We start from the raw sequence: 27,364 nt of genomic DNA on the forward strand, positions 1-27,364 counted from the left end.
TCAAAACAGCCATTTCCGGGTCAAATATCTCGCGTGGCTAGGACTTCGTGGCTTTACATAGTTGCATAAAGCACATGCATGCGCGCGCGGCCATGTAATCTACACGCATGCGTGGAGTAGCCACATGAGTTCCTGTATGCATGCGCGGCCCAACCTTTATAAAGCCAGCGCCATCTTGCATGACCCTCTTCTTGTCTCCTTAACCACGTGTGTGTTTCCCACAGGCCTGTCACATCTCTTGTATCCTATATTAATAAACAGCTCTTCTGTGGATTTGTCGTGTTCGGGACATGTTCCTCATGGGGTAAGAGCGCCAAAATAACTAACAGAGAATGCCAAAATAACTAACAGTATTAAGAATATTGGGATAGCAATGCAGGATTTGGCAGTCCATATTGATAGTTACTAAAGGTGAATTTTATAATCATTTGACTTGCTCCAGCACATCATGCACACTCAGCAATATATGTGGAATACATTAAGCTGAGGGAGGAAGCTTGGCCTGAGAATGAAACCGAGTTAAATATATTCAAAGGAAGAAATGGCACAAATTTTACTGAAAAAAATTTTTTTGCATGTGGGGCGTTTTCCCACCAACACCACAGCTCCCCAGAGTTTTCTTGAGTGCGAGCAGCAGGGAATATTAGATAGAAGGATTTAGATTGTGGAGATAAACAGATAGAAAATAAAGGATAGCCGGGAACCTATTCCAATGGGCCCTGTCTCTGCCTCAGGGTATTTATAGAGATGTCAAGGGGTGGATCAAAAGACCTCCCTCACCCCCAACCCCCAGCACAGCCAAGTGCAAACCATCTCAGACACCTGCACTCAGGCCTGTGGTCCTAATCATCCTCTCTATGCAGATCTGCTGAGTAAAGCCAGGAGGAACCTGAAAACGGGCTCCCACATTTTCATGTTCATAGGAACCTGAAGGCCTATGCGGCTGTATTTACATACTCGTGGCAATTATCCAAAAGGGGGCTAAGATGTGGGTTTAATTCTAAAAGGTCTGTTATAGAACCCTCAGTTTCAACTTCTCTAGCTGGTAAAATTTGCTGTTTTTTCAAGAACACTTCAAAGCAGCACACTGCAGGCACCCAGCATGGTGTGCACAGCAGGTACCAACCCAGTACTCTCCATTCACATACAGGCCTCGCATAATACTCTGCAAAGCTTATTTACAGATTTATTCTGTTATCTGTTTACATCTTTCCCTCACTACCTTTCAAGTTTCATAAAGGCCCGGACTTCTTTTTTCAACCTTGGCAATCCTTGGGAGGTTTAAGTGCCTGGGATCAGACAGGAAAGAGTTAAACCAATCCCGGCGGTGGTTTAAGAGTCTCCATTTTCATTGCCAAAAGCTTTACTGTGTCCCTCATCCTCGATTCAGATCCAGTCAGAGGGACGGATGCACCATCCAATCCTTGATAAGGGAAAATGACAGATTCGACCAAGACTTGAAAGTTGCAACGTTCATCTGTTGAGTTAAATGAACCTGGAAGTCAATGCTGCGCTCTAGAACAACTACATTATCTCCCGGCGAGTGGCCGAGCGACTGCAGACAGCCCTGGGGAAACTAAAAGGCTGGAGGGTCGGAACCCCACCAGGAAGGCACGCAGGCTGGCTCCAAAAGGAAGGAGTAGCAAGGACTAACTTAATGCGACACGGCTCCACCCCCTCCCGAAGGGGTGGACACCGAGTGGCTCCGCCCCTCCCCGGTCGCTAAGCAACCAGCCCCGGAAGTCGGCAGTCGGGGGCGGGCCCCGAGAGCGAGTGGAAGATGGCGGAGGGCGGCCGTGCGGAGCCGGAGGAGCAGGAGAGGGGGTCCTCGAGGCCGGGGCCCCCGAGTGCGCGGGACTTACAGGTGCGCAGGCACGGAGCAGGGCGGCGGGCGGAGGCTGGGCATGGCGGACACGGGGCAGGGCCCCTTGGTACCTCGCCTTTCCCGGACCCTGCCCGAGGAGCTGATTGCCAGGGTCTCTCCGCGAGGCGCTTTGCAGGGGGGCGGGCGTGGAAACCAGTGCCCGAACCTCCGGCGCCAGGATCTGGATCCCTTTCGCCACGCGCGGTGCGCGAAGCAGCTGTTTAGACTATCGTTTTGCGGGGCCATCTGGGTGGCTCCCGATTGATGCTGCCTGCCTTCTGGAGAGTTGCTATGGCCATCGCTTAAAAAGTAACTTAAAAATAACGCATGTTGGTTTGTTCTGGATGCTCTTTCAGATTTGAAGACTTACACGTCAAAACTAGTTTCTTTTTCTTTGTTTCTTATCAAAAAGCTGCGTGGGTTTTTTTGTTTTTGTTTTTTACAGGAGAGAGCTTAAAACAATTCAGTCAGTGATTAGAGCCTACTTGTAAGAGGTAGTCCATAAAACAATGTAACAGAAATAAAACTCGGTAGTGTTATGACGCTGACATTAGTCAGCTGAACACTTGTCCACTAAATGCTGTTTTATCAGTCGCTAACAATATGTACTCATTTTAGGCATTTTTCTATCTCCTCGGTAGATCATTGATAAAATTCAGCAATTAAACATATGTTAGGGATTATAGTTAAGAATGAATGAGCCAGATTTCTCAAACTTTCACAGCATTTTTAATAGCTGGCCTTCATTCTTTAACCAAACAAACCACTTGCTGTTAACAACTTTGTGCTGAAGCTTTGGGGAATTTGGAGATATATAGGACATCAAATCCATAAGTAGCGGTGGATACTGTTGTATGGTATTAAATTTAGTGAAAGACCACAGATTTGAAACAGGCTTGTAAACTAGCCTTAATAGCCCAAACCAATGTAAAGTTATAATGGTATTAATTGAGCATTGGTTGGTAACAGGTAACTCTGTAGCCACTTACCTAGTTGTGTTAGTCAGGGTTACTATTGGTGTGCTGAAACACCATGACCAGAGCTACTTGAGGGAAAGGGTTTTATTTGGCTTATGCTTCCACATCACCGGTTGTTCATCATCAAAGGAAGTCAGGATAGGAACTCAAACAGGGCAGGGACCTGGAGACAGAAGCCTTGGAGGGGTGCTGCTTATTGGCTTGCTCTTCATGGCTTCCGAGCCTGCTTTCTTAGAGAACCCACGACCACCAGCCCAGGGATGGCACCACCCACAATGCACTGGGCCCTCCCTCATCATCACTATTTAAGAAAATGCTCCATCTTGTGGAGGCATTGTCTCACTTGAGGCCCCTTGTTCTCTAATGACTCTAGCTGCGTTAGGTAGGGTAGTAAAGGTTGCAGGAAGAGTGAAATAGGAACACTGACACACGCAGTGTCCCAGTTTAAAAAGAAGACCTGGTGCTGATGGGATGGGCCTGCCTGTGCTTTACATACACTAATCTTTCAACTGATCTTGACGAGAATTTTGATAGGCATTTAAAGATGTAAAAACTAAACTCAACAATGGTCAGCAATCCACCAGACTTACAAAGTAAGTGCCTAAGTTAAAGTTTGGATCCAGCTGATAGAGAACAAGGGGTGTATGAACATGGGAGAGAGAAGGGGGAGATGATGGAGTTACATTTTAATTTCCAAAACATAGGATCTATGTAAAACATTTTAATTCAGTTCTTAAGAGGTCAGAGCCATTGGTTTGCATTTCTAGGGAAATTGCCTTTTTAGAAGTTCACATGTTGATGCATCTGTGAGAGAGAGTATGAAGGAGGAATAAAAACACTTAGGGAAGAAAAAATGGTTTCTAGGTGTCTTGAGTGTGTATTTTAAGTGTGTTTATTTAAAGGTCTGTCTAGTCTTGGTCAGGCAGGGGATGTAGCTGGGTGTTAGAGTACTTATCTAACACATATGAGACTGCCTGCATCCAGTTCCCAGCCCTGGAGAAAGACTGGCTGATTTGTGCCTCAGTTACTTATTCTCCTTTTCCTTCTGAGGAAAGAATATTCAGAGACAGTTACTTGGTGGGGGACAGGGTTTGTTTGATTCTAAAGAGGGTGGGAGCCCGCTTGAATAGCCACCAGGAGCATTAAGGACATTCCTTTTGTTTTGCTTGTTTCTTGAGACAGGATCTCTCACTACACAGCCCTGGCTGTCCTGGAACTCACTGTGTAGACCAAGATGGCCTCAGATTCACAGACATCCTCCTGCTTCTGCCTCCCAAGCACTGAGATTAAAGGCATGTGCCACTATTGCATGGCTCAAAAATTTTAAATTATTGCCCAAAATAGCTAGAGGGGGAGAGAACCTGTAATATTAGATTAATATTTTAAATTCTATTTCAAGGACAAATATATTTTTACTTTATTTAGAAGGCACTCAGCTATATATATCTGCAGTGTGTAATTTTGCAGTATTGCTTTATAAATGGTTAAACCCTATATTTAATTCATCGCCTTCTTTTTTAGCTCTTTTCCCAGAACTTGATGAAATTTATGTCTGATAGACTTTTAAGCAATACTTTTGAACTTGTTTTATGTACTTGGGATTTGAAAACAGATTATATTGTGAGATTGATTTAGAGAAATTGGCAGTAGCTTGAACTGTCTTCAGAAATTCTTTAAAACCTAGAAGAAAGTTAACACAGGTCCAAATGTATGTTGCCAATATCAGTTTTTGAAATTATTGAATAGTTAATTAAAAGATTACGATAACATATTTTTCCTGTCATGAGGCAGTTTGATTGATTGAATACCATGAGTCCTCATGAGTAGGTTGTTTTGGAAAGACAACATCTTTTGAGGCAACAGTCTTCATTTTTTTCATAGGGAATTGTTAATACTCAGTTTCAAGCTGATGCCTGTTGCTCAGCTGTCTAGAAGTCTGTTTCCATTGCTAACGGGATACCACGCCCATCTGTCCTTATGTGTAGTTGGCCTTGGCAGGACTGTACGAAGAGGAAGTGAAGTGCAAGTCTTCCAAGCCTGACAGACCCACAGCTGCAGCCTTTAAGAGTCCGCGGACACTGCCCCAGCGGTGAGTGTGCCTCCAGTCATCGGCCCTTCGGAGCTCACAGAGCTGGACTGACTTTAAGTGACCCTGAGGACTTTTTAAATTAAATTTCTTGAACAGATATAGAGATACTATTCTAAAGTTTTTATAGTCAGCGAAAAGAAACTTATAAAGAATTACTTTGGTGTCTGATATTATAATAAGCACCTTATGAAATTATCTCTCGAATCCTGTTTTCTCAAGCATGATGGCTCTTGAATATTTTTGTCACACAGCTCATTGAGCTCTGATGAAATGTCTAGGCCCTCTCCTTCCAAAACAGCATCCAGGTGCAGTCTTGTCAGTTGAGGCCAGTGCGTTTCTCACCACCATCCATGGGGCCTCTGAAGAATCTGTAAATTCTGAAGTTTCTGTGTGTGCTTCTGTACTGTGATGCCTAGTCTAACAGATGATTTCCTGGGATGTATTTGTTATCATTAAAATCTCTGAGCTATAAAAAGAACAGACTAGAGGATTAGAAGATAAGGGTCACATGTATTGTATCGTGAATATTATTGATTTTTATGGTATTACATTAGAGAGCAAGAATCACATGTGTTGTGACTTTTTCACTGATATTTTTTAGTATTACGTTGGAGAGCAAACTTCAATTTTCTTATTATCTCTCATTCTCAAAAAATGATATTTTATCAGAAGTAGAAAAATTCACTGGATATTAGGTTTTTGTCACTTCCCATTCTTTTTGTAGGGAGACAAAAATGATATATGTCATCCTGTACTTGAAGATGAGAAGAATCTTTATAATTTTTCCCCTATATTTTCTTTTACAAATTTTAAAGCCCATAGAAAATGTAAAAGTTAGTAAAATGGGTAGACACTAGATGTTTCACTTTTGTTCACTGGTTGTTAAGGTGTCACACAGCATTGCCCTCACTCACACATGCTGACAACACTCACTTCTAGACATTGTGTGTCCCTAAGAATAAAGCATATGACCTAAGTAATGAAGATTAGCTTTGGAGTTATCAGTGGTGCCATGCTGTCACTGCTTCCAGCAACCCATTGCATTTGATTTTTTTCTGTGTGGAGTTTTGGATGCAGGGCGTGCTCCCTTCTCTTTCCTTCTCCTTCTCCTTCTTCTCCTCCTTCTTCTCCTCCTCCTCCTCCTCCTCCTCCTCCTCCTCCTTCTTTTTTAAATCTGTTTTTAGCTTACCTACATAATCTAAAATTTATTACATTCACTTTTTAAAAACGTATACCCAGATGTCTCAAAATGTCCCATATTCTAGATTACTGTTTCCTCATAATTAGATTCTTGTTAAACATTTTTGTCAAGAGTACTAGATAAGTGATACTGTCTGCTTTTTATTATATCACATCAGGAGCCATATAGTTCCAAGTTTTCCCACTCTTGGTGATATGCTCACTTGGTTAAGGTGCTGACCACCACATCACTCCATTGTCAGGTACAGTTTGTCTTTGTAATCAGCAGGTTGGTATCTCGGCATGGTTTGAATATACTATCCTTTGACTTAACTACTTATTTGTTAGATATATGAGTATACGTAGATGTGTGTAATATTTTAATTGCCTCCTTAATGTATATTACCCCCCCCCCCATTTTTTAAGGTATTCAGTGTGTTTCTGTACCTAACTTTTACTCATTCAGTATTGAAGTCTTTGGCTCCCTAGCCTGAGCACATGAGAATGACTTAATTTTGCTTTTAGTCAATAAACCTAATATTTAAATTCTTACAAGATTAATATTTAAATATTTTCCTTGTGCTTCATGGATTAATTCTGTGATTAAGAGTTCAAGGTTGTCCCAGGCTGCCAAGGAGATTCAGGCCAATTTGAGCTGCCTCAAAATACTAAGGTCTGTGGATGTGGCTCAGTGGCAGAGTTTTGCCTAGCATATGCAAGGCCTTGGGTTCAATCCCTAGAACTCCTTTTTCTAGTGGATGAATTTACTTATACACTCTGAAAATTTTTGTGTTTATAATTTTAATTTTTTAATGCTCTTTTGTTGGTTTTGTTTGGACATGTCGTGGATTAAGCTTAGTACCCCGTACACATTAACTATATACTTCAGCTACTGAGCTGTACCTTTCCAACCAGTAGTATAGTTACTAAAGACTTTTTGCATCAAGTTTGACCTCAAGAATCATTTACCACTCAAAAGGATGAGTTTCTTTACAAACTACTGAAACAGTTTAATCACTTACGGTATAGTGCATAGAGAGATCATTAGCAATCTTTTTCCTAAGCATGATACTGTTTTCACTTCATATAACAATTCATACTTCCCTACTTTACATTTAGTGATAACATTTGCCCTGTTTGCTGTTCCACTTTCTAATTGTCATGTCCTCCTAGGGCAGTATTAGAAATCAAAAGTTATATGTTGCTTGTCATTTTGTTCTTGTGATTTTCAGGGTATCATATGTAGCCTAGGCAGGCCTAGAACTCACTGTCAGTCAGGCTACCCTCAAACGGGCAGTCCTCCAGCCTCAGCTTCCCAAGTGTTGAGATTTTCAGAAACTGCTAGGCACCACCACACCTGGCATACTGGCTTTTCAAGCCAACTGTACTGGTTAGTTTCCAGGAGACTACAAGCTGTAGTCTCCTGGAAAGAGGACTCTCAATTGAGAGACTGAATCCATGTGACTGGCCTATAGGCATGTCTGTGGGGGCTTTTTCTTGATTAATGAATTACGTGGGATGTCCCAGCCCATGTGGGAGGTGCCATCCCTGGCAGGTAGTCTTAGGGTATATACGAAGGTATGGTGAGCAAACCGTAGAGAACAGTTAGTGAGTAGCATTTCTCCATGTCTCTGCTTCAGTTCCCACCCCCAGGCTCCTGCCATCACTCCCCTCAGTAATTGATAACCTGTATAATGGAATAAATCCTTTTCTCCCCCGGTTTGTTTTTGATCAGTAGAAGTTAAATAAAACACCAATGTATTTTCATTATCAAAAATATCAGACATAGTATGCTCTGTGTGTTTAGCCTACAAGAAGAAGTGTGTAATCTGTAGAAAACCCTTCAGGACACTTTACAGCTTCTTTACTCATGAGAGGCTGTATACAAGAAGCAAAATGTAGGTCATGTCCTCCACAGACCATGTAGCATTGTTTTGAGAATTAAAAGAGATGGACTGTGCAATATACCTAGCATGGGCCTTAAACAATGACTACAATCTAAATATGCCCCGAACGGATGAAGAGGCACAGATGAAGGGACAGGAGAGCACAGAAGGAGAAGCTAAGGACCAGTACAGATTAGTGGCAAATTAGAGATGTTGAGAAAGTGGAAGTGCAGCCGGGTTGAGCCTCATGGATATGTCACCCATGCTGTCACACAAGTCTCGACACTTATGAGGGCCATGTGCTGGATTAAATGGTTGGCTCCTTAGTGTGTTTTGAGTGAGGGGACTTAGATGTTCATTTTGCAGTTGGCTGCCGTTAGTATGTTGCATTCATTTAGAAGTCACTGAAAGGCTAGTGTGCATTAAAGTTCATTCAGTGAAAAAGGGCTATAGTCTGTAAGCAGAGATGCCTCGAAAGCACCCCGTGTGTGTGTGTGTGTGTGTGTGTGTGTGTGTGTGTGTGTGTGCGCGCGTGTGTGCGCGCGCATGTGTGTCTGTCTGTGTGTGCGCGCGCGTGTGTGTGTCTGTGTGAGTCCGTGTGTGTGTGTGTCTGTCTGTCTGTGTGTGTGTGCGTCTGTCTGTGTGTGTGTGCGTGTGTGTGTGTGTGTTTGTCTGTCTGCGTGTGTGTGTGTCTGTGTGTGTCTGTGTGTGTGTGTGTCTGTGTGTGTGTGTGTCTTTTTCATTAACCTCCCCTAGTGCGTTTTCTCATCTGGACAGTGGGGATCATTTAGTTATAAGAATTGAATGAAAATATATTGGCCCTTCAACATTGGTTATTAATCCTTTTAGGAAAAACTGTGTCTTTAAAAAAAGACCACTATATCCTTTTAGAAAATAAATATAAAATAACAGCAATGGGAGAAAAGGATGTTAAGTGAGAAAACGGAAGTGGGAAATATTAATGCACTAGCTGTAGATACTCTTGGTCCCCTGTCCTCACAAGGAACAGCTAGAGAATTCATGAAGCACCCATCCAGCTCAGGTTATAAAGTACTCAATGTGCAGACTTAATACCAAAGCTGCAGATGCCTAGTCTTGTACCCTTTAGATGGCTGTTTGGCTCTGACAAAGATGCCACTGCCGAGCATCGAGGAGGAGGAGGAGTTTCATGACATAGTCTAAGGGGAGAAATTAGTACTGGCCTCTCCCTTATGTACATGCAGTTCTAGATGGATTTCAGCTCTGAATATAAAAGTTCAGATAGTGAGGCTGCTTGAAGAAAATACATTCCTGTGCAATCTTATGGGAGCGAGGCCATAACAAGCTGGTAAGTCTTTCCCTGTGACCAGTTTTCTCAGTTTGTTGTCACCAAGGGAAAGAGGCAGGATCAGTTACTTTGCTTCATGTTGACATGAGACAGGGAGGGAGGAAGCTGTAGGGGCAAACATGGAGGAAGCTTTGCTCTGCTTTTCTGTTTGTCACGGTTACCTGAGGCCATGCTATACACACTTGTGTGCAGGTAGATTTTCTTTCACTTGCAGGAGATGAAAACTGCCAGTTCCTCTGTATCTCATTTGCCAGTTTAGGAGAAAACCTTGAAGGGAACCGCTGTCTCTTCTCCAGGGCTGTTGTAGTTTTCACTGTTGCTCTGTGAACTAGAGTAGAAGGTGTGGGAAAATAAAAAGTGCACTCTGTCACCTTATACTAGAAGTCTCTGTGTTACTTCATTGATTAAATGTTCTGATATCCTGGGCAGAAAAATCAATCATGAAAGATTAGAACATTAATCTTAGGTGAATAGAAATTTATGTTTTGTAGCTGTTATGAAGTTAGAGTCAGGGTAGATCTCAGTTACTACATAGGGAACATATGAAGTTATCTACACTGAGAATTGTAATGCAGTAGGTCTTTCTCCAAAGAATAAACCTTCATTGTATAGCCATATGGGGCAGGGCCAGAGTAGCCCCTGGGTGCCGACAGTGCTTCCCCACCACAGGAGAAGAGCTTGATCTGTGAAAATAGGAACCCCTAAGTGGTTGCCCAGGGCTGAGGGAGGAACAAGGACTCCAGTTGCCATGTTGCTTCCTGAAATTGTCAGAATCTCCACAAACTCAGAAGGGATTCAAACTATCCCTGTATTATATTTGCCTGAGTTCCCTCTTAAAGTTAAATATCTCAGAAGAACTCAGGTACTTCTTAATAAATAAGAGTTATTTCATATGACTATGTAGCTTCTTATTATAGAGTAGTCTATGTCTTCTGAGTTTTTATTTATGAGCTGTGATGTTTAAAGGCTTTATTCAGGTGAACAGGAATATGGTGGATTACATATAGTTCAACCTCCAACTGGGAAAATTGTGAATGAACTTTTCAAAGAGGCAAGGGAGCATGGGGCCGTCCCTCTAAGTGAAGCCACAAGATCTTCAAGTGATGACAAAGCAAAGGTCAGTGCTGTCTTAACTGTCTGGGACGTTAGAGGTGCTTGGACGTGTGTCTTGGTAAAGCCTTTTCCATCATGGCACCCATTGTTGGGAATGACTGTTCTCCATAAAACTTCAGTTTTAGTCTTTATTTGGCAACAGCTAGAAAACTTCCTTTTGTCAAGCCTTGAGGTCATTTGAACATTTCCAAGTTCTCCAGTTCTGTAAAAAACAAAACAAAACATGGAATTGATTTAGTATGCAAAACAAAGCAAGGTTGTAATTTAAAGCACATTTGTGATGCAGTAATTAAGAGAAAAGCCATTTCTCCTCAGATTATCCTACCTGAAGACTATATATTCAGTATAGCAAGATCAAAAGTGTGATCATAGCTGATGTGATAATAGTTAAGATCAAATTGTGACCATAGCTGACTTACTGTAGCTGAGAAAACAGCTTAAAATGGAGGCCATCACAAGAAACCACAAATGGCCACAGTGCAGAGATCAACAGGTCATGGGGAAGCTCAACCCCAACAGATACATCTGCACCACACCTCCTGCATCTATGGGTCAGGGAATATCTCAGAAGAGGGGGCGGAAAGACTGTAAAAGCCAGAACACCAGGAAGTCAGCTGTGAAACAGTCTCCTAGAAATGACTGTGTAAACAGGACTGGAACGGTGGCAGTTTCAGTGGACATGTTAACATGGAAGGGGGAAAATTGCATGTGGTCACACCCCTAAAAACTGCAGGCAACTGTTGATTGCTGGGAAAAGGAGAATTACCTCTCGCAGGGATAGATGAGTCTCTTATTGGTTATCCAATACGGAGTGATCATCCTTGAAACCATATACACACCTCCAACAAAAACATTCAGAATGAGATATGGATTTACATAACGTGTAATTTCTGTTTCAATTAGAAACATCAAAAACATTTAAAAGCCTGTAAAATACATACAGAATACTTCGTTGTTTAAATATTTATTTTATGTGTGTGCTCATGTACACACATCCACAACCCACATATGACAGTCAAGAGGACAGCTTGTAGGAGCCTCTTCTCTCTTACTTTGTGGCTTCTGGCTATCGACTAAGTTATTTCACATTTTGAGTTGCTAATATTTATATGAAAACATTTAATTTCTCACATATACTTACTTATAACTTAAGGTCTTCATTTCATTATATTTTCCTAGTCACTATGAATCTGGCCAATAATTATTTGTTTAGTTTTGGAATATCAAGTATATGAGTAATGTTTTGACTGTAAGCCATAGTGAACTCTTAACCCATTTATCATGCATTTCAGTCATTTACAGGTGGAGGGTACAGATTGGGCAGTTCCTTCTGTAAACGTTCAGAGTACATCTATGGAGAAAATCAGTTGCAAGATGTAGGTACAGTCATCAAAATGTTCATAGTTTTCTCTCCTTTCTGAATTAATAGTTGACACTGTAAATACAGTCTCCCTTATTAGTTTCTGAAGTGTGAGTTAAAGAACCTGTGTGTTTTCAGTCGCAACATTCCTACTGCTATATTAGAATGTGTAATTTTTTGGTTTTTTTTGTTTTGTTTTGTTTTTTTGAGACACAGTTTCTCTGTGTAGCCCTGGCAGTCCCAGAATTCACACTGTAGCTCAGACTCATCTTAAAATCACAGAGATCTGCCTGCCTCTACCTCCTGAATGCTGGGATTAAAGGCACACGCTACCACTGCCCAGCAGAATGTATAATTCTTACATTTTTTTCTTTAAAATTGTATATTTTTATAATACAACATGAATTAAATTATAAAAACATTTGAAAGCATTATTTCTGTTGCATTTGGAAATATTAAAATTACAGATTTATTTTAGATATTAACAGTATCTTAGAAGGTCTCCCTTACCCCTTGGTGTGAATGTTTAAGCTATGGAACTAGAGAGATTTAGAATGTGGGTGAAAGGTCTGAATCACAAGTTCCAAATGGAGTCTTTCTTCTCATGCTTCTGTTTCCTCAGTGAGCTCTGAGTGATTGCTCAGAGCCAGCCTCCCTCCACCCATGGGACTTTGATATTTGCAGCTGTTTTCAGTGTTTTAACCTAAAAATAAACCTGCTAAGTAAACGCATGGACACACATGTTTAGCTTTGACTAAAACAAATATCTTTGTATTTTGAGGTAAATTAATCAGGTAGTAAGTTGGGAGAGACAGCATTGAAACTTAAAATTGTTTGGAAATGAATTCTTTTTTTTTCCCCGTCTCCAAAAGGTTCAAGTTTTGCTGAAGCTGTGGAGCAATGGTTTCAGTTTAGATGATGGAGAATTAAGACCTTACAATGACCCAACAAATGCTCAGTTTTTGGAATCTGTTAAGAGAGGGTAAGATGAATTATTTGTGTTCTCTTTATTATGTTGAATGGAACTATTTTGAGTATGTCCATGCATGTTCCTGTTACTGCATATATGTACATGTGCATATGGAGGTCATAGGTCACTCTCAATGGTATTCTCTCACTTGCCTAGAACTTAGGAAATAGGCTAGGCTGGCTGATCACTGAGCCCCAGGGATCTGTGGCCCACTGTTAGAATACCAGCACATAGTACAACATCCAGCCTTGTTACACAGGTTCTCTTGAGATTGAGCTCACGTCATGCTTGTGTGGCAACTATTTGACCAAGTAGCTTGTCACCCCAGGCCCTGTTTCTCTTTTAACTGTTCTGTATACACAACTAGCTTTCAAGAATTAGTTGCTATGACATATTCCATAAGTGACTTTGGGGAGGTGGATCTTTGTGGAGAAAGGACATTGGATGATTGTACCTCTTAAATGTGATGACACTATGGGCTTTGCTCCAAGAAGAAATATGTTTATAAATGGAATAGCATCTATCTGCCTATCCATTAAGCCTCTGTCCTGCTTATTGTTAATAAGGTACCATGACCGGGACAACTTATAAAAGAAAGTATGTAACGGGAGTATACAGTTCAGAGGATGAGTCCATAATCATTATGACTGAAAGCATGGCTGTAGGCAGGCAGGCATAGCAACCGCTCAAGCAGTAGCTGAGAACTTACGTCTGATCCACAGGCATGAGGCAGAGAGCCAACTAGGAATAGTGTGAGCTTTAAAATCTCAAAGCCCACCCCCAGTGATGGACCTCCTCCTAAGCCATGTACCTCCTCCAAAGCCATGTATTCTGATCCTTCTCAAAAGTTCTACAAACTGGGGACTGAGTATTCAGATTTGAGTACTTCCAGCCTTGTTGACTACAACACACTTCTCTCTCTTAGGCTCATTCCTCTCCCTTTCTGCAGCTCTCCTTGGCAGGTATCCCATGGATTTGGCATCTCCAACATCTTGGGATATCCACAATAATCCAAGCTTCACTTACACAGCTTCACCAGTTGGCCTCTCTGGGCCTCCATGTGGGGACACCCCTGCCACACACCTGTCCTCAGCAACTCCTCTTTTTTTTTTTGGTTTTTTTTTTTTTTTTTTTTTTTGAGACAGGGTTTCTCTGTGTAGTTTTGGTGCCTGTCCTGGATCTTGCTCTGTAGACCAGGCTGGCCTCGAACTCACAGAGATCTGCCTCCTGAGTGCTGGGATTAAAGACATGTGCCACCACCACCCGGCTCAGCAACTCCTTTTAAACCTTGTTCTCCTGTATCCTTTATAACTGTAAAGCTAGAATCCCGTGGCCAAAGCTGCCAGATTTTGCTGACTGCCTGCTATAGAACTGATGGAATCTGGCTCCTTCCTTGAGTTACATGTGCATAAGTTTTCATTTGTTGTTGCTCATTAGGAACAGGTGATCCTGTAGGACTTTTCTCTTCACAGGTTGCAGGATTAGCTGGGTGGGGTTTCCCTGAGGGCGCCACTCCCTTTATTCCCTTCTCCTTATCTCCTTCAGCACAAAACATGACTCCAACATTAAATGTCCCGCTGCTTTCTTTCTCCTCAAACTGTACATCTAATATTTCTTTTTGCCCTGTTTGCCCTTCTTCATTGTAGACCTACATAAGAGTGACCACTAATAACCACTTGACAGTCAATACTAGGCTGTCTTGAAATCTCCTCTGCCAGTCAAGTTAGCCCAAAGCTGTTCAACTTAACCTCAGGCAGATTCTTAGGACAGAGGCAAAAACCAGCCATATTCTTTGACAGGATATTTCTAGCCCAGTTACCACTGTTGTTCCCCTCTGAAACCTCTTGAGCTGAGCTTTCATAGTCCACATTGAGCTCAGCTTTATTGTCAACATTTCCTACTAGGATGGTCCACTAAGTTCCACCACAGTACTCAACAAAGTTCTGCGTGGTCAGGCCTGTCATATCAGTACCCCACTCCTGCTGTGGGATTTTCCTAAGTAGAAATGCAACTAAAGGCATAAGGTTGATGATGAGTTGTGAGGTTAAGTAGCAGGAAAAGCCCACAGAGAAGTTGAAGGCAGCGCCCTTTTAATGAAATTTGACCCGGAGACTGGCTGAAATGGGCTGGGGATAAAATTCTTTGAAACAACAGAGGAACTCTGAAGGAAAGATACTGTTGAAAGTGAGTTAGTGTGTATTATTATTTAAATTTTGCATAGATAGTACAAGGATACCTAACAAAAGCAGGAAATGCTATCAGTAGAGTGTTGAAATGGTAGCAAGTACCTGGACAGTGTTATGCAATTGAAAACTAAGAGCAACTAGGTAGTGGAAATAGTCAAGTAATATGTGAAAACCAGCATTGCTGTTCATGTTCATGCTCTAACTTCAAGGAGATAGAAGAAACTATTTGCTAAAGTTAATTTTCGGACAAGGGAGATATTCAGTGGGCTTTAAAATCTGAGCCACAGCATATCATCAGGTACAAATAATGAGCATAGTCTCCTTAGAATATCAGAAGTTCCAACTAGCTAAGGTCCATTAGCTCTTTCTGAAAATACTTGGTAATACTGTATTTATTGCCCCATGAGAACAACTGTTAGGTAGTATAATCCACTTATACACATCACTTCTCTAAAACTTGTTATATTGTACCATACATATATTAAATATAGGAAAGTAATTTTTCATAAGTTAAAAATGCCTATCAGTGATATTTATATTATTTCTTTAATATAAGTTTATATTTAATTTATATATGCCTAATTCATCAATCTAGCACTTCCTATGTGATTGAAACAGGTATAAAATTACCATAATGAAGGGTGTGGAGTTGTCAGCTTAATTACTATAAGAGACAGTTTATTCAAGGACTTAGTAAAGTTCCAAACAAAATAAAATGTAGTTTAAATGGTAGGTACATTCTTGGAAATGTGAGTGATCTCCAAAAAAATAAAAATATGAAAACCTCCAAAAGTGCTTAGTGACTTTTGCTTGTTTATAGGACAGAAGTAGGCCCAGATATCATAAAGAAGAAAGTTTTTACCTGCGTAAATCTCTGGCTCTGTCTGATTCTGTATAACTATGATACTGTCCTCAGTGTAGAAGACATTCCACAGCCTTTGCCATTGACACTGAATCATGGTGGTGCTCACTTACCTGATAATCAGAAATACCTTTATCAGTTTGTGACTCCCTCCAGGGTGGAGTTAAAAGCAAATGGTTGCAGCCAGGGATGGTGAGTCTGTGTACCGAGACAAGCCCTTGTATAAGATAAGACCACTTTGCAGTACAGAGCCTTTTCATGCAGTGCAAAGATGTGAAGAATGAGGACCCTTACTCACTGTTGGTGGAAGCATAAACCTCCGCAGCCACCAAGGAAATCTGTATAGAGGTTTCTTTAAAGGTGAAAAACTACCTCCCATATGGCACATATGATATTTTCCTAAAGAACTCTTAATGCAACATACCATTATTGGTGAAATTATTAGGGCCACTCCATGTAGTTAAAAGGGAGGTTTATTTTGTGGTGTAACTTACAAATAAAGGGATAGGTAGGTTGTAGGGTCTGGCAAAGGTATGGCGCAGTCTGGCGGTGTTCTCTGGAGAACTTTGCTCCGTCTACCTCCAGTGTCCAGGGTCCGGGCACCAAGAGAGAGATCCCTCTCCTTTGGATCCTGGGTCTTCAGCGTCCCCTCTCAGCCCCACCTTGTAGGTGTGACTGTTACTGAAGCCTCAATGGGGGTTGGAACTTCCAGGCCAAGGCTGGAATGGCTACCTACTACAACATGTAACTGCTATATCCATACAAAGTTTCCTGTTCTTGTCAAACAAACATAATGACATAAACATGGAAGACAAAGAAAGGCTTAGGATTTTCTGATTATCATTTATCAACATGTAATATCAGAATATTAGTATATTTTTGGATTGTATTATATTTAGAATGTTTAGATTTAAAAAAATTGCAAACAATATCAAGCAAAAAACATACTAAAATTCAGGGAAGTCTAGAGCATGGGTAGGTGGCATGTTACAAAGATCATTCCAAAAGGTGTCCTATCCTAAAGAACCTGAGTCTAATACTTAATATACTCTATCTAAGATATATATATATATCTACTAAGTTGTAACTGTAACTGCTAGTCTTCAACCTCATCAAAGACCTGAGAAGGAATATAATAATACCTGAGAAATGGGAGAAGGACGCAAGCAACTTTTGGGGGTCTTGCAAGAGTAGACAGAGACAGCTGGCAGCCTGGACAGTTAGCTAATGTTTCCCAGCATCGTTGGTACTTTCAAATTGGCTACAGGCCTAGAGTATCTGACAGACCATTTTCAGAAGCAGGAATTCTGAAAGACCATCTTACCTTGTCTTCAGAGTACAGTGGTCGCTTTCCTTGTGTCCCGCTTGTCCAGAAAAGACAGCATTTGTACTGTCAGCAGTTGAAGCAAGGGCAGTTCTTTGCCCAGTAGGCCATTTTGTGTCAAGAAGACAGACTTCCAAATGGAAATATCTTAGAAGCCCAATATTCTCTCAGGATTAAATTGGTGCTGCCAGGAGCAATTGTGTCTCAGATCAACAGAATTCTAAGTTACTTAAATGCCATATTCTCTAGGTCCATGAAGTGTTTGAAGATTACCTGTCCATCTGACCTATGTATCTATAAATCTGGATAACCTAACATAATTATAGAGATGACAAGCATAGGTGACTATAAATCTATAAGCCTTATCTACCTAAACAACCTAAGGACTAAGGCTTCATGTAAACAAGGCAAATAGTCTGTAAGCAAATGTACAGTAAAAGGACAGTGACTTTAAAATTGTGACAATACACAACAGATCTTTTACAGGTAGGAATGTATAGTGCAATATGATAATCTAAATATATATCAGTATACAGAATATCTTAAACAGAAGTAGAACATACATACAGTATGACAGACATAAATTTACATTTGTATCAATATACAAATATTTCAAATAAGAGTATAAATATGTGTACATTATAACAAACATAGTTCTGTATTTGTATCAATATACAAATTATCTTAAACAGGAATATAAAAAGTTTATATTTGTATCAACATGTAAGAATTCACAACAGTGCAAATTATCTAAGGCTATTTTACTAAATTTGTTTACTAATGTATACGATAGTCTACCATAATATCTTATACCTATCCATTCCATTTCTTCTTTTCCCCCCCTTTTTTTTTGAGACATATTTTCTTTCCTTAAGGAGAATACTGAATTTAATAGTTTCTTCCACCCCCAACCCTATAACCATCATCCATAACCCTAAGAAATATGAAATCTTAGGGAAAAAGGCGTCGTTTTCTTAGAATTGCTTCCTACTGTTTAGGGGGCAATGGTATCTCTGTTGGGTATTGTGAGAAAGCTCAGATAGTTAAATCTCAGTTAGACTAACTGTAGACTATCTGTAGCAAGTCTCAGAGTAATGGGTAAGATTGTTTGAAATTCTGGCAAAAAGTGTAGGATGATGATGATTACCATGGCATCATTCTGGATTGGGTAGAGTTGTTGTTGGGGACCCATCTTCCTTCTGGAGACCTCAGAGATTGCTATTGAAAAAACTTATTTTTTATCAGAATGGAAGGTTTGGATTTAAAGATGACATGACATGTAAGAAAGGATTCCAAGAAATCAAGAGTAAGCATGGAGAGAATTAGAATCTTGAAGACAATGGTCCCTTATTATTGGTTTTCTTCCGTCTCATATCAGAGGGCTCTTCTGATATGGGACTGAAGAATCTCTCAACCTTTTCTTTTATCAATATGCTTGGGTTTAGAGAAGGAGTGAGCCAATTCCATCTCCAAAGCCAGCATGATTATAATTGAATTGGAACCACAACTATTCTAGATTGATAGAGATATAGATGTTAGACAGTGAGATTTTACCCTGTGTAGATTGGTACCAATAGATTATTTCTTTTGGTTTTTCAAGACAGGGTTTCTCTGTAGCTTTGCGCCTTTCCTGGAACTAATTTTGTAGACCAGGCTGGCCTTGAACTCACAGAGATCTGCCTGCCTCTGCCTCCTGAGGGCTGGGATTAAAGGCATGTGCCAAGATTTTTTCTTTCTACTGTAAACATCTGGATATCCAAGGCCTTATGATTTCTGGAAGATGGGTATTTCCATTATCCTGGAAAGACAAAAATAGAACCCTACTCCAACCTTTGTTAAATACAACTTGAAGAGATGTCACATTGGTGGATGATCTTTTACTTCTACTCATCAAGGGGTTTCTCCTGTTCGAATTGAATTTTTATTAATTTTGTTGGTATCCTGAGGAAACAAAAGCAAAACCCCTTACCCAATGTAGGACATATCCAGGTTCCCATTCTGAGGTCAACACATCTTTGAAATAAACGGGTTGGTTTAGCTCAGGAGTTTTGTCTGTTGTCCAGTGTCTCTCTGCAGCTGTTGTTCCTTTCTCATCAGCATTGAGAAAATTCAAGGTTAATAAAGCACTATGCCATCCATTTCTAGGAGTCTTTGTTACCTGTTGCTGTTTATTTAGCATATCCTTTAAAGTTCAGTTGGATCGCTCTATGACTACTTGGCCTGTGGGATTGTGTGGTACACCTGTAACATGCTTTATATTGTAATAAGCAAAGAACTGTCGCATTTTATTGGAGACATATGCTGGGGCAATGTCTGTCTTAATTTGTACAGGTATCCCCATGATGGCCATAACTTCTAATAGGTGTGGAATCACAGAATCACAGAATCAGCAACTCATAGGAGTTGCCCACTGAAATCCTGAATAGGTGTCAATGGTATGGTGTACATACTTTAATCTTCCAAATTCTGCAAAATGAAACACATCCATCTGCCAAATTTCATCTCTTTGTATACCTTTTGGATTGCTCCCTGCAGGTAATGGAGTTTGGTTATAGAAGGAACAAGTAGGACATTTTTTCACAATATCCTTAGCTTGTTGCCAAGCAATGGAGAATTCCTTCTTCAAACTTTTGCTATTTACAACATGGTGTTTCTTATGAAATTCTGAGGCTTCTAGCACATTACCTATTAGTAACTGATCAATCTCATCGTTAACTTATGCTAGAGGTCCTGGCAGACATGTATGGGATCTAATATGTGTTATATATATATATATATATATATATATATATATAGGTGTAATTATTAAGGCCACTCCACGTAGTTAAAAGGGAGGTTTATTTTGTGGGGTAACTTTCAAATGAAGGGATAGGTTGTAGGGTCTGGCAAAGGTATAGCGCAGTCCGGCGGTGTTCTCTGGAGAACTCTGCTCGGTCTACCTCCAGCGTCCAGAGCCCCGAACCAAGAGAGTGACCTCCTCCTGATCCTCGGTCTTCGGCTCCCTCCTCTGCCCCGCCTTGTGGGCGTGATCATTACTGAAGCCTCAATGGGGGTTGGAACTTCCAGGCCAATGCTGGGTTGGCTATCCACTACATATATATATATAGGCTGTTCCCTTTTTCTGATGATTTCCTGCAACTGTATGAATAATGAAGTTAATTTCTGTATTATCAGGAATAAATTCAGCAGTTTCAATATGTAAAACAACTCTCTCTGCATATGGAGAGTCAGTGACTATATTGAGGGGTTCTTTGGAGTCCATCAGTACCATTTATAGTTCTGCCTTTTATACAGAGCTGTATGGACTTTGTACCACTTAAGTCTCCTGATTTGTATCCTGCTTTCCCTGATTTATTTGCATCAGTATAGAATGTGAGGACTCCAGAAATTGGCTTTTGTCATACAATGTGAGAAAGGACCCATTCAGTTTTCTTTATGAATTCTATTCTCTTGCTTTTGGGATAATGGTTGTTAATCTCTCCCAAAAAGTTACTGCAGGCTCTCTGCCAGTATTCATTATCTTTCCATAGTGATGAAATTTCCTCATTAGTTAAAGTTACTACAATTTCTGCTGGGTCCATTCCTGTCAACTGGTGAAGTCTTAATTTACCTTTTTGAATCAAATCAGAGACCTTTTCTATGTAAGTCTTTAATTTCTCATTTGGTTTGCATGGTAGGAATATCCATTCCAATATATCTTCCCTCTGCATCAAAATACCTGTGGAGGAATGTCTGGAGGGAAATATGACAAGAATGCATTTAAGTTCTGGATCCACACAATCCACATGTGCTTCTCGAATTGTCTTTTCTACTAAAGACAATTCCTTCTCAGCTTCGGCTGTTAATTCTCTTGGACTATTTAATTCTTTGTCCCCTTCTAGAGTATTAGCCAAATTTTGTAGTCCATCTTTGGGTATTCCCATGATACCCAGTAAGTTGGAAATGCTTCCTAACAACTTTTGAAAATCATTAAGAGTCTTCAATCAATCTCTCCTTAGTTGTACCTTTTGGGGTCTAATTATTTGTAGCTCTATCTTATATCCTATATAATTATATCCTAAGTAATTAATAGAATCTCCTCTTTGTATTTTTTCCGGAGAAATTTGCAGTCCCCAGTGAGGCAAAACTTCTTTTACTTCTTCAAACATGCTTTCTAATGTCTCTAACTTTGGATCAGCTAATAGGATATCATCCATATAGTGATAAATTATGGATTGTGGAAACTTTACACGAATTATCTCCAATGGTTTTTGCACAAAATATTGGCACAAGGTAAGGCTGTTTAACATTCCCTGTGGGAGGACCTTCCATTGATATCTCTTGACTGGCTGAGAATTGTTATAATTAGGAACTGTGAAGGCAAATTTTTCTCTATCATTTTCTTGTAAGGGTATGGTAAAGAAACAGTCTTTTAAGTCAATAACTGTTATAGGCCATTCTTTGGGTACCAGAGAGGGTAAGGGCATCCCAGTCTGTAGGGAGCCCATCAGCTGAATTACTTTATTAATAGCTCTCAGCTCTGTCAGTATTCTCCAATTACCAGACTTTTTTTTTTTAATGTTTAATCATTTTATTTCTTCTCCAGAGATAAGCTTCATAATCATAATTAGTAAGCATGAGAACCACTGTGACTGGGGGCTGAGATGGACCCTAAACCCTTTACTGTATGCTTCGGGTAGGACTCATCTGCTCACTGAATTTCCCAAAGAGTACTATAGAGGGAAAAAGCCTTACAAACCCATTTGCCATCTTTCTTATGGCTGTATCCTTCGCTGAAAATTGTTAGGTCTGGCTCAAACGTAAGCTGTCTTCATTTGCGCAGCTGTGATTAGACATAACTAAACAGCACATCATCTAGAAAATATTTGGTGAGAGGTAGGGGAGATGTCATCAGGAATACCCCTGATTGAAGGTACTTGTAAAATGCTCATAGTGTAATTCATCACTATATAAAGTTTTGTATTGTACAATGGTATATTAGCGATCTAGACAAATGATTTATAAATTAAGGTACATTAATTAATGTAAGATTTTGTTTGCATATGGATGATGTGAAATCTTGCTATAATTATTTTTGTATTTTCTTTTTTTTAAATTATATTTGTGTTTTAATTTTACACATCAGCCATGGGTTCCCCTGTCCTCCCCCCTCCCACCCCCGCCCCCACCTTCCCTCCAGCCCATCCCCTCCATTCCCATGTCCTCCAGGGCCAAGACACCTCTGGGGATTCATTTAAACCTGGTGGATTCAGTACAGGCAGGTCCAGTCCCCTCCTTCGAGGCTGAGCAAAGTGTCCCTGTGTAAGCCCAAGGTTCCAAACAGCCAGCTCATGCACTAAGGTCAGGTCCTGGTCCCACAGCCTGCATGCCTCCCAAACAGATCAAGCTATTCAATTGTCTCATTTACCCAGAGGGCATGATCCAGCTGGGGCCTCCACAGCCATTGCTTCATAATTTATGTGCTTCCATTCGTTTGGCTATTTGTCCCTGTGCTTTTTGCAATCTTGGTCTCAATAAATCATGCTCTTACAGTCCCTCCTCTTTCTCGACAGTGGGACACCTGGAGCTCCACCTGGGGCCTGGCTGAGGATCTCTGCATCCACTTCCATCAGTTATTAGATGAGAGTTCCAGCATGATTGTTAGGGTGTTTAGCCATCTGATCACCAGACTAGGTCAGATCAGCTTTCTCTCTACCATTGCCAGCAGTCTACAGAGGATACATCATTCTGGGGACCTCTCGAGCACTCTGCCTATTCCTGTTCTCATGTGGTCTTCATTTATCATGGTCTGTTATTCCTTGTTCTCCCTTTCTGTTCTTGATCCAGCTGGGATCTCCTGCCCTCCTAAGCTTTCTTTCCCTCAAACCTTGCCCTTCATTACTCCCACTGTCGTCCAGGTTGTTCATGTAGATCTCATCCATTTCTCTGTCATTGGATGATCCCTGTGTCTTTCCTAGGGTCCTGTTTTCTAGGAAGACTCCCTGGAGTTGTGTAGCAGTCTAGTCATCTTTGTTTTACATCTAGTATCCTCCTATGAGTGAGTACATACCATGTTTGTCCTTCTGAGTCTGGGTTACCTCACTCAGGTTGATTTTTTTCTAGATCCATCCATTTGCCTGCAAACCTCATGATGTCATTGTTTTTCTCTGCTTAGTAGTACTCCATTGTGTATATGTACCACATTTTTTTTATCCATTCTTCAGTTGAAAGGCATCTAGATTGTTTCCAGGTTCTGGCTATTACAAACAAAGCTGATACGAACATAGGTGAGCAAATGCCCTGTGGTATGAATGAGCATTCCTTGAGTATATGCCCAAGAGTGCTACACCTGGGTCTTGGGAGAGGTGGATTCCCAATTCTCTAAAGAAACGCCATATTGATTTCCAAAGTGGCTGTACAAGGTTGCATTCCCACCCGCAGTGGAGGAGAGTTCCTCTTGATCCACATCCTCTCCAGCATAAGCTGTCTTCTGTGTTTTTGATCTTTGGAATTCTTACAGGTGTAAGGCGGTATCTCAGAGTCGTTTTGATTTGCATTTTCCAGATAATTAGGGATGTTGAGCAATTCCTTAAATGTCTTTCAGCCATTTGAACTTCCTCTGTTGAGAATTCTCTGTTTACTTCTATAGCCCATTTCTTAATTGGACTGTTGGGCATTTTGATGTCTAATTTCTTGAGTTGTTTATATATTGTGGATATCAGCCCTCTGTCAGAAGTGGGGTTGGTGAAGACCTTTTCCCATTCTGTAGGCTGTTGCTTTGTCTTGTTGACTGTGTCCTCTGCTCTTCAAAAGCTTCTCAGTTTCAACAGGTCCCATTGATTGATTGTTTCTCTCAGTGTCTGTGCTACTGGTGTTATATTTAGAAAGTGATCTCTGGTGCCAATCCAGTTATGCCAGCGCCATTTGTTAAAGATGCTTTCTTTTTTCCATTGTACATTTTTGGCATCTTTGTCAAAAATTATATGTTCATAGGTGTGCAGGTTAATGTCAGGGTCTTCAATTTGATTCCATTGGTCCACATGTCAGTTTTTATGCCAGTACCAAGCTGTTTTTATTACGGTAGCACTACAGTAGAGTTTGAGGTCAGGGGTCATGATGCCTCCAGATGTTGTTTTATTGTACAGGATTCTTTTGGCTGTCCTTGTTTTCTTGTATTTCAATATGAAGTTGAGTATTATTCTTTCCAGGCCTGTGAAGAATTGTGTTGGTAATTTGATGGCGATTGCATTGAATCTCTAGATTGCTTTTGGTAAGATCGCCATTTTTACTATGTTAATCCTGCCTATCCATGAGCATGGGAAATCTTTCCATTTTCTGACATCTTCAATTTCTTTTTTCAGGGACTTAAAGTTCTTGTCATATAGGTCCTTCACATGCTTAGTTAGAGTAACCCCAAGGTATTTTATATCATTTGTGGCTATTGTAAAGAGTGATGTATCTTTGATTTCCTTCTCAGCCTGTTTGTCTACTGTATATAGTAGGGCTATTGATTTTTTTGAGTTGATCTTGTATCCTGCAATGTTGCTGAAGGTTTTTATTAGCTGTATCAGTTCCTTGGTTGACTTTTTGGGGTCACTCATGTATACTAACATGTCATCTCCAAATAGGGAGAGCTTGACTTCTTCCTTTCCAATTTGTATTCCCTTAATCTCTTTATGTTGTCTTATATCTCTGGCTAGAACTTCAAGTACTATATTGAATAAGTAGGGGGAGAGGGGACAGCCTTGCCTTGTTCCTGATTTTAGTGGTATTGCTTTGAGTTTCTCTCCATTTAATTTGATGTTGGCTGTTGGCTTGCTGTAAATTGCCTTTATTATGTTAAGGGACGTTCCCTGTATTCCTGATCGCTCCAAGACCTTTATCATGAAGGGGTGTTGGATTTGGTCAAATGCCTTTTCTGCATCTAGTGAGATGATCATGTGGTTTTTTTCTTTGAGTTTGTTTATATGGTGTCTTACATTGATGGACTTTTGTATGTTGAACCACCCTTGCATCCCTGGGATGAAGCCTACTTGATCATGGTGGATAATTGTTTTGATGTGTTCTTGGAGTTTTTTTGCCAGTATTTTATTGATTATTTTTGCATTAATGTACATGAGGGAGATTGGTCTGTAGTTCTCTTTCTTTGTTGCATCTTTGTTTGGTTTAGGAATCAGGGTAATTGTAGCCTCATAGAAGGAGATGGGTAATATTCCTTCTGCTTCTATTGTGTGGAACAATTTAAAGACTATTGATATTAAGTCTTCTTTGAAGATCTGGTAGAATTCTGCAGCGAAACCATCCGGTCCTGGGCTTTTTTTGGTTGGGAAACTTTTAATGACTAATTCTATTTCCTTAGGGGTTATTGGACTATTTAAATGGTTTATCTGGTCTTGATTTAACTTAGGTATGTGGTACCTTTCCAGAAAATTATCCATTTCTTTTAGATTCTCCAGTTTTGTAGAGTAGATGATTCTCTGGATTTCCTCATTGTCTGTTGTTATGTCCCCCTTTTCATTTCTGATTTTGTTAATTTGGATGCTCTCTTTCTGTCTTTTGGTTAGTTTGGATAAGGCCTTGTCTATCTTGTTGATCTTCTCAAAGAACCAACTCTTTGTTTCATTAATCTTTTGTATTCTCTTTATTTCTATTTTATTGATTTCAGCTCTCAATTTGATAATATCCTGGCGTCTGTTCCTCCTGGGAGACTTTGTTTCTTCCTGTTCAAGGGCTTTCAGGTGTGCTGTCAAGTCACTAGCGTGAGATTTCTCCAGCTTCTTTATGTGGGCATTTAGTGCTATGAATTTCCCTCTTAGCACTGCTTTCATAGTGTCCCATAAGTTTGGGTATGTTGTATATTCATTTTCATTGATCTCTAGGAAGTCTTTAATTTCTTTCTTTATTTTCTCCTTAACCCTTTGGTGATTCACTTGAGCATTATTCAGTTTTCATGAGATTGTAGGATTTCTGTAGTTTTTTTTTGTTATTGAAATCTAACTTTAAACCATGGTGGTCCAATAGAATACAATTGTTTTGTATCTGTTGAGATTTGCTTTGTAGCCAAGTATGTGGTCGATTTTAGAGAAGGTTCCATGGGGTGCTGAGGAGAAGGTATATTCTTTTTTGTTCGGGTGGAATGTTCTGTAGATATCAATTAAGTCCATTTGAGTCATAACATCAGTTAAGACCATTATGTCCCTGTTAAGTTTCAATTTGGTCCATCTGTCCAGAGGTGAAAGTGGGGTGTTGAAGTCTCCCACTATTAATGTGTGGGGTTTTATATGTGATTTAAGCTTTAGTAATGTTTCTTTTTCATATGTGGGTTCCCTTTTGTTTGGGGCATAAATGTTCAGAATTGAGACTCTATCTTGGTGGATCTTTCCTGCAATGAGTTTGTAATGTCCTTCATCATCTCTTTTGATTGATTTTAGTTGAAGTCCAACTTGGCTGGATATTAAGATGGCTATACCAGCTTGCTTCTTAAGGCCATTTGATTGGAAAGTCTTTTCCCAGCCTTTTATTCCTAGGAGGTGTCTGTCTTTGAATTTGAGGTGTGTTTCTTGTATGCAGCAGTAAGATGGGTCCTGTTTTCGTATCCATTCTGTTAGTCTGTGTCTTTTTATAGGTGAATTAAGTCCATTGATATTAAGGGATATTAATGACCAGTGATTGTTCGTTCCTGTTGTTATTTTTATTTTTTGGTGGTAGTGTGTGTGTATTTCTCTTCTTTGGGGTTTACTGCTGTGGTGTTGTCTATTGCCTGTTTTCATGGGTGTATCTGCCTTCCTTAGGTTGGAATTTTCCTTCTAGTGCTTTCTGTAAGGCTGGGTTTGTGGATAAGTATTGTTTAAATTTGGTTTTGTCTTGGAAGGTCTTGTTCACTCCATCTATGATGATTGAAAGTTTTGCTGGGTATATTAGTTTAGGCTGGCATCCATGGTCTCTTAGTGTCCACTGGAGGTTCTCTCTGGTCCAGATGGGAGTTCCGGGGTGGACGGGAGCTGGGGGCTGGTCTCTGAGTTTCAGGAAGTGCCTGGGGTCTCAGGCAAATGGTTGTGGGGGCAGGGTGTGGAGACTGCAGGGTCTGCCTGCAGTCTTGGAAAAGGGGAGCCTTCCCACAGGGCCCGCAGATTGGCCAGAAACTGGGGCCAAGTTGGGCAGGTCCTCTCAGGATGGTGCCCAGGGGTGGGACCCAGTGGTGGTTCACATCTGCCTCTTGGAGAGGCCTATTCGGATACCATGATTTTG

General features: G+C 40.5%; 1 protein-coding gene across 1 annotated transcript in view; it reads left to right on the forward strand.

The window, feature by feature from the left end:
• The first annotated feature begins 1,750 nt into the window (after nucleotides 1-1,750).
• The window catches only part of Ubxn2b (UBX domain protein 2B), a 44,180-nt gene continuing 18,566 nt past the window's right edge, over nucleotides 1,751-27,364 (forward strand). Inside the window, exons 1-5 of the mRNA XM_036178259.1 lie at nucleotides 1,751-1,864; nucleotides 4,827-4,930; nucleotides 10,289-10,439; nucleotides 11,728-11,811; nucleotides 12,668-12,777. Of these exons, the coding sequence (XP_036034152.1) occupies nucleotides 1,781-1,864; nucleotides 4,827-4,930; nucleotides 10,289-10,439; nucleotides 11,728-11,811; nucleotides 12,668-12,777 (533 nt within the window). The 5' untranslated portion in view covers nucleotides 1,751-1,780. The remainder of the gene's footprint in view (nucleotides 1,865-4,826; nucleotides 4,931-10,288; nucleotides 10,440-11,727; nucleotides 11,812-12,667; nucleotides 12,778-27,364) is intronic.

This window comes from Onychomys torridus, chromosome 2 (assembly GCF_903995425.1).
Source record: "Onychomys torridus chromosome 2, mOncTor1.1, whole genome shotgun sequence".
In the NCBI taxonomy this organism is placed as follows: Eukaryota; Metazoa; Chordata; class Mammalia; order Rodentia; family Cricetidae; genus Onychomys; species Onychomys torridus.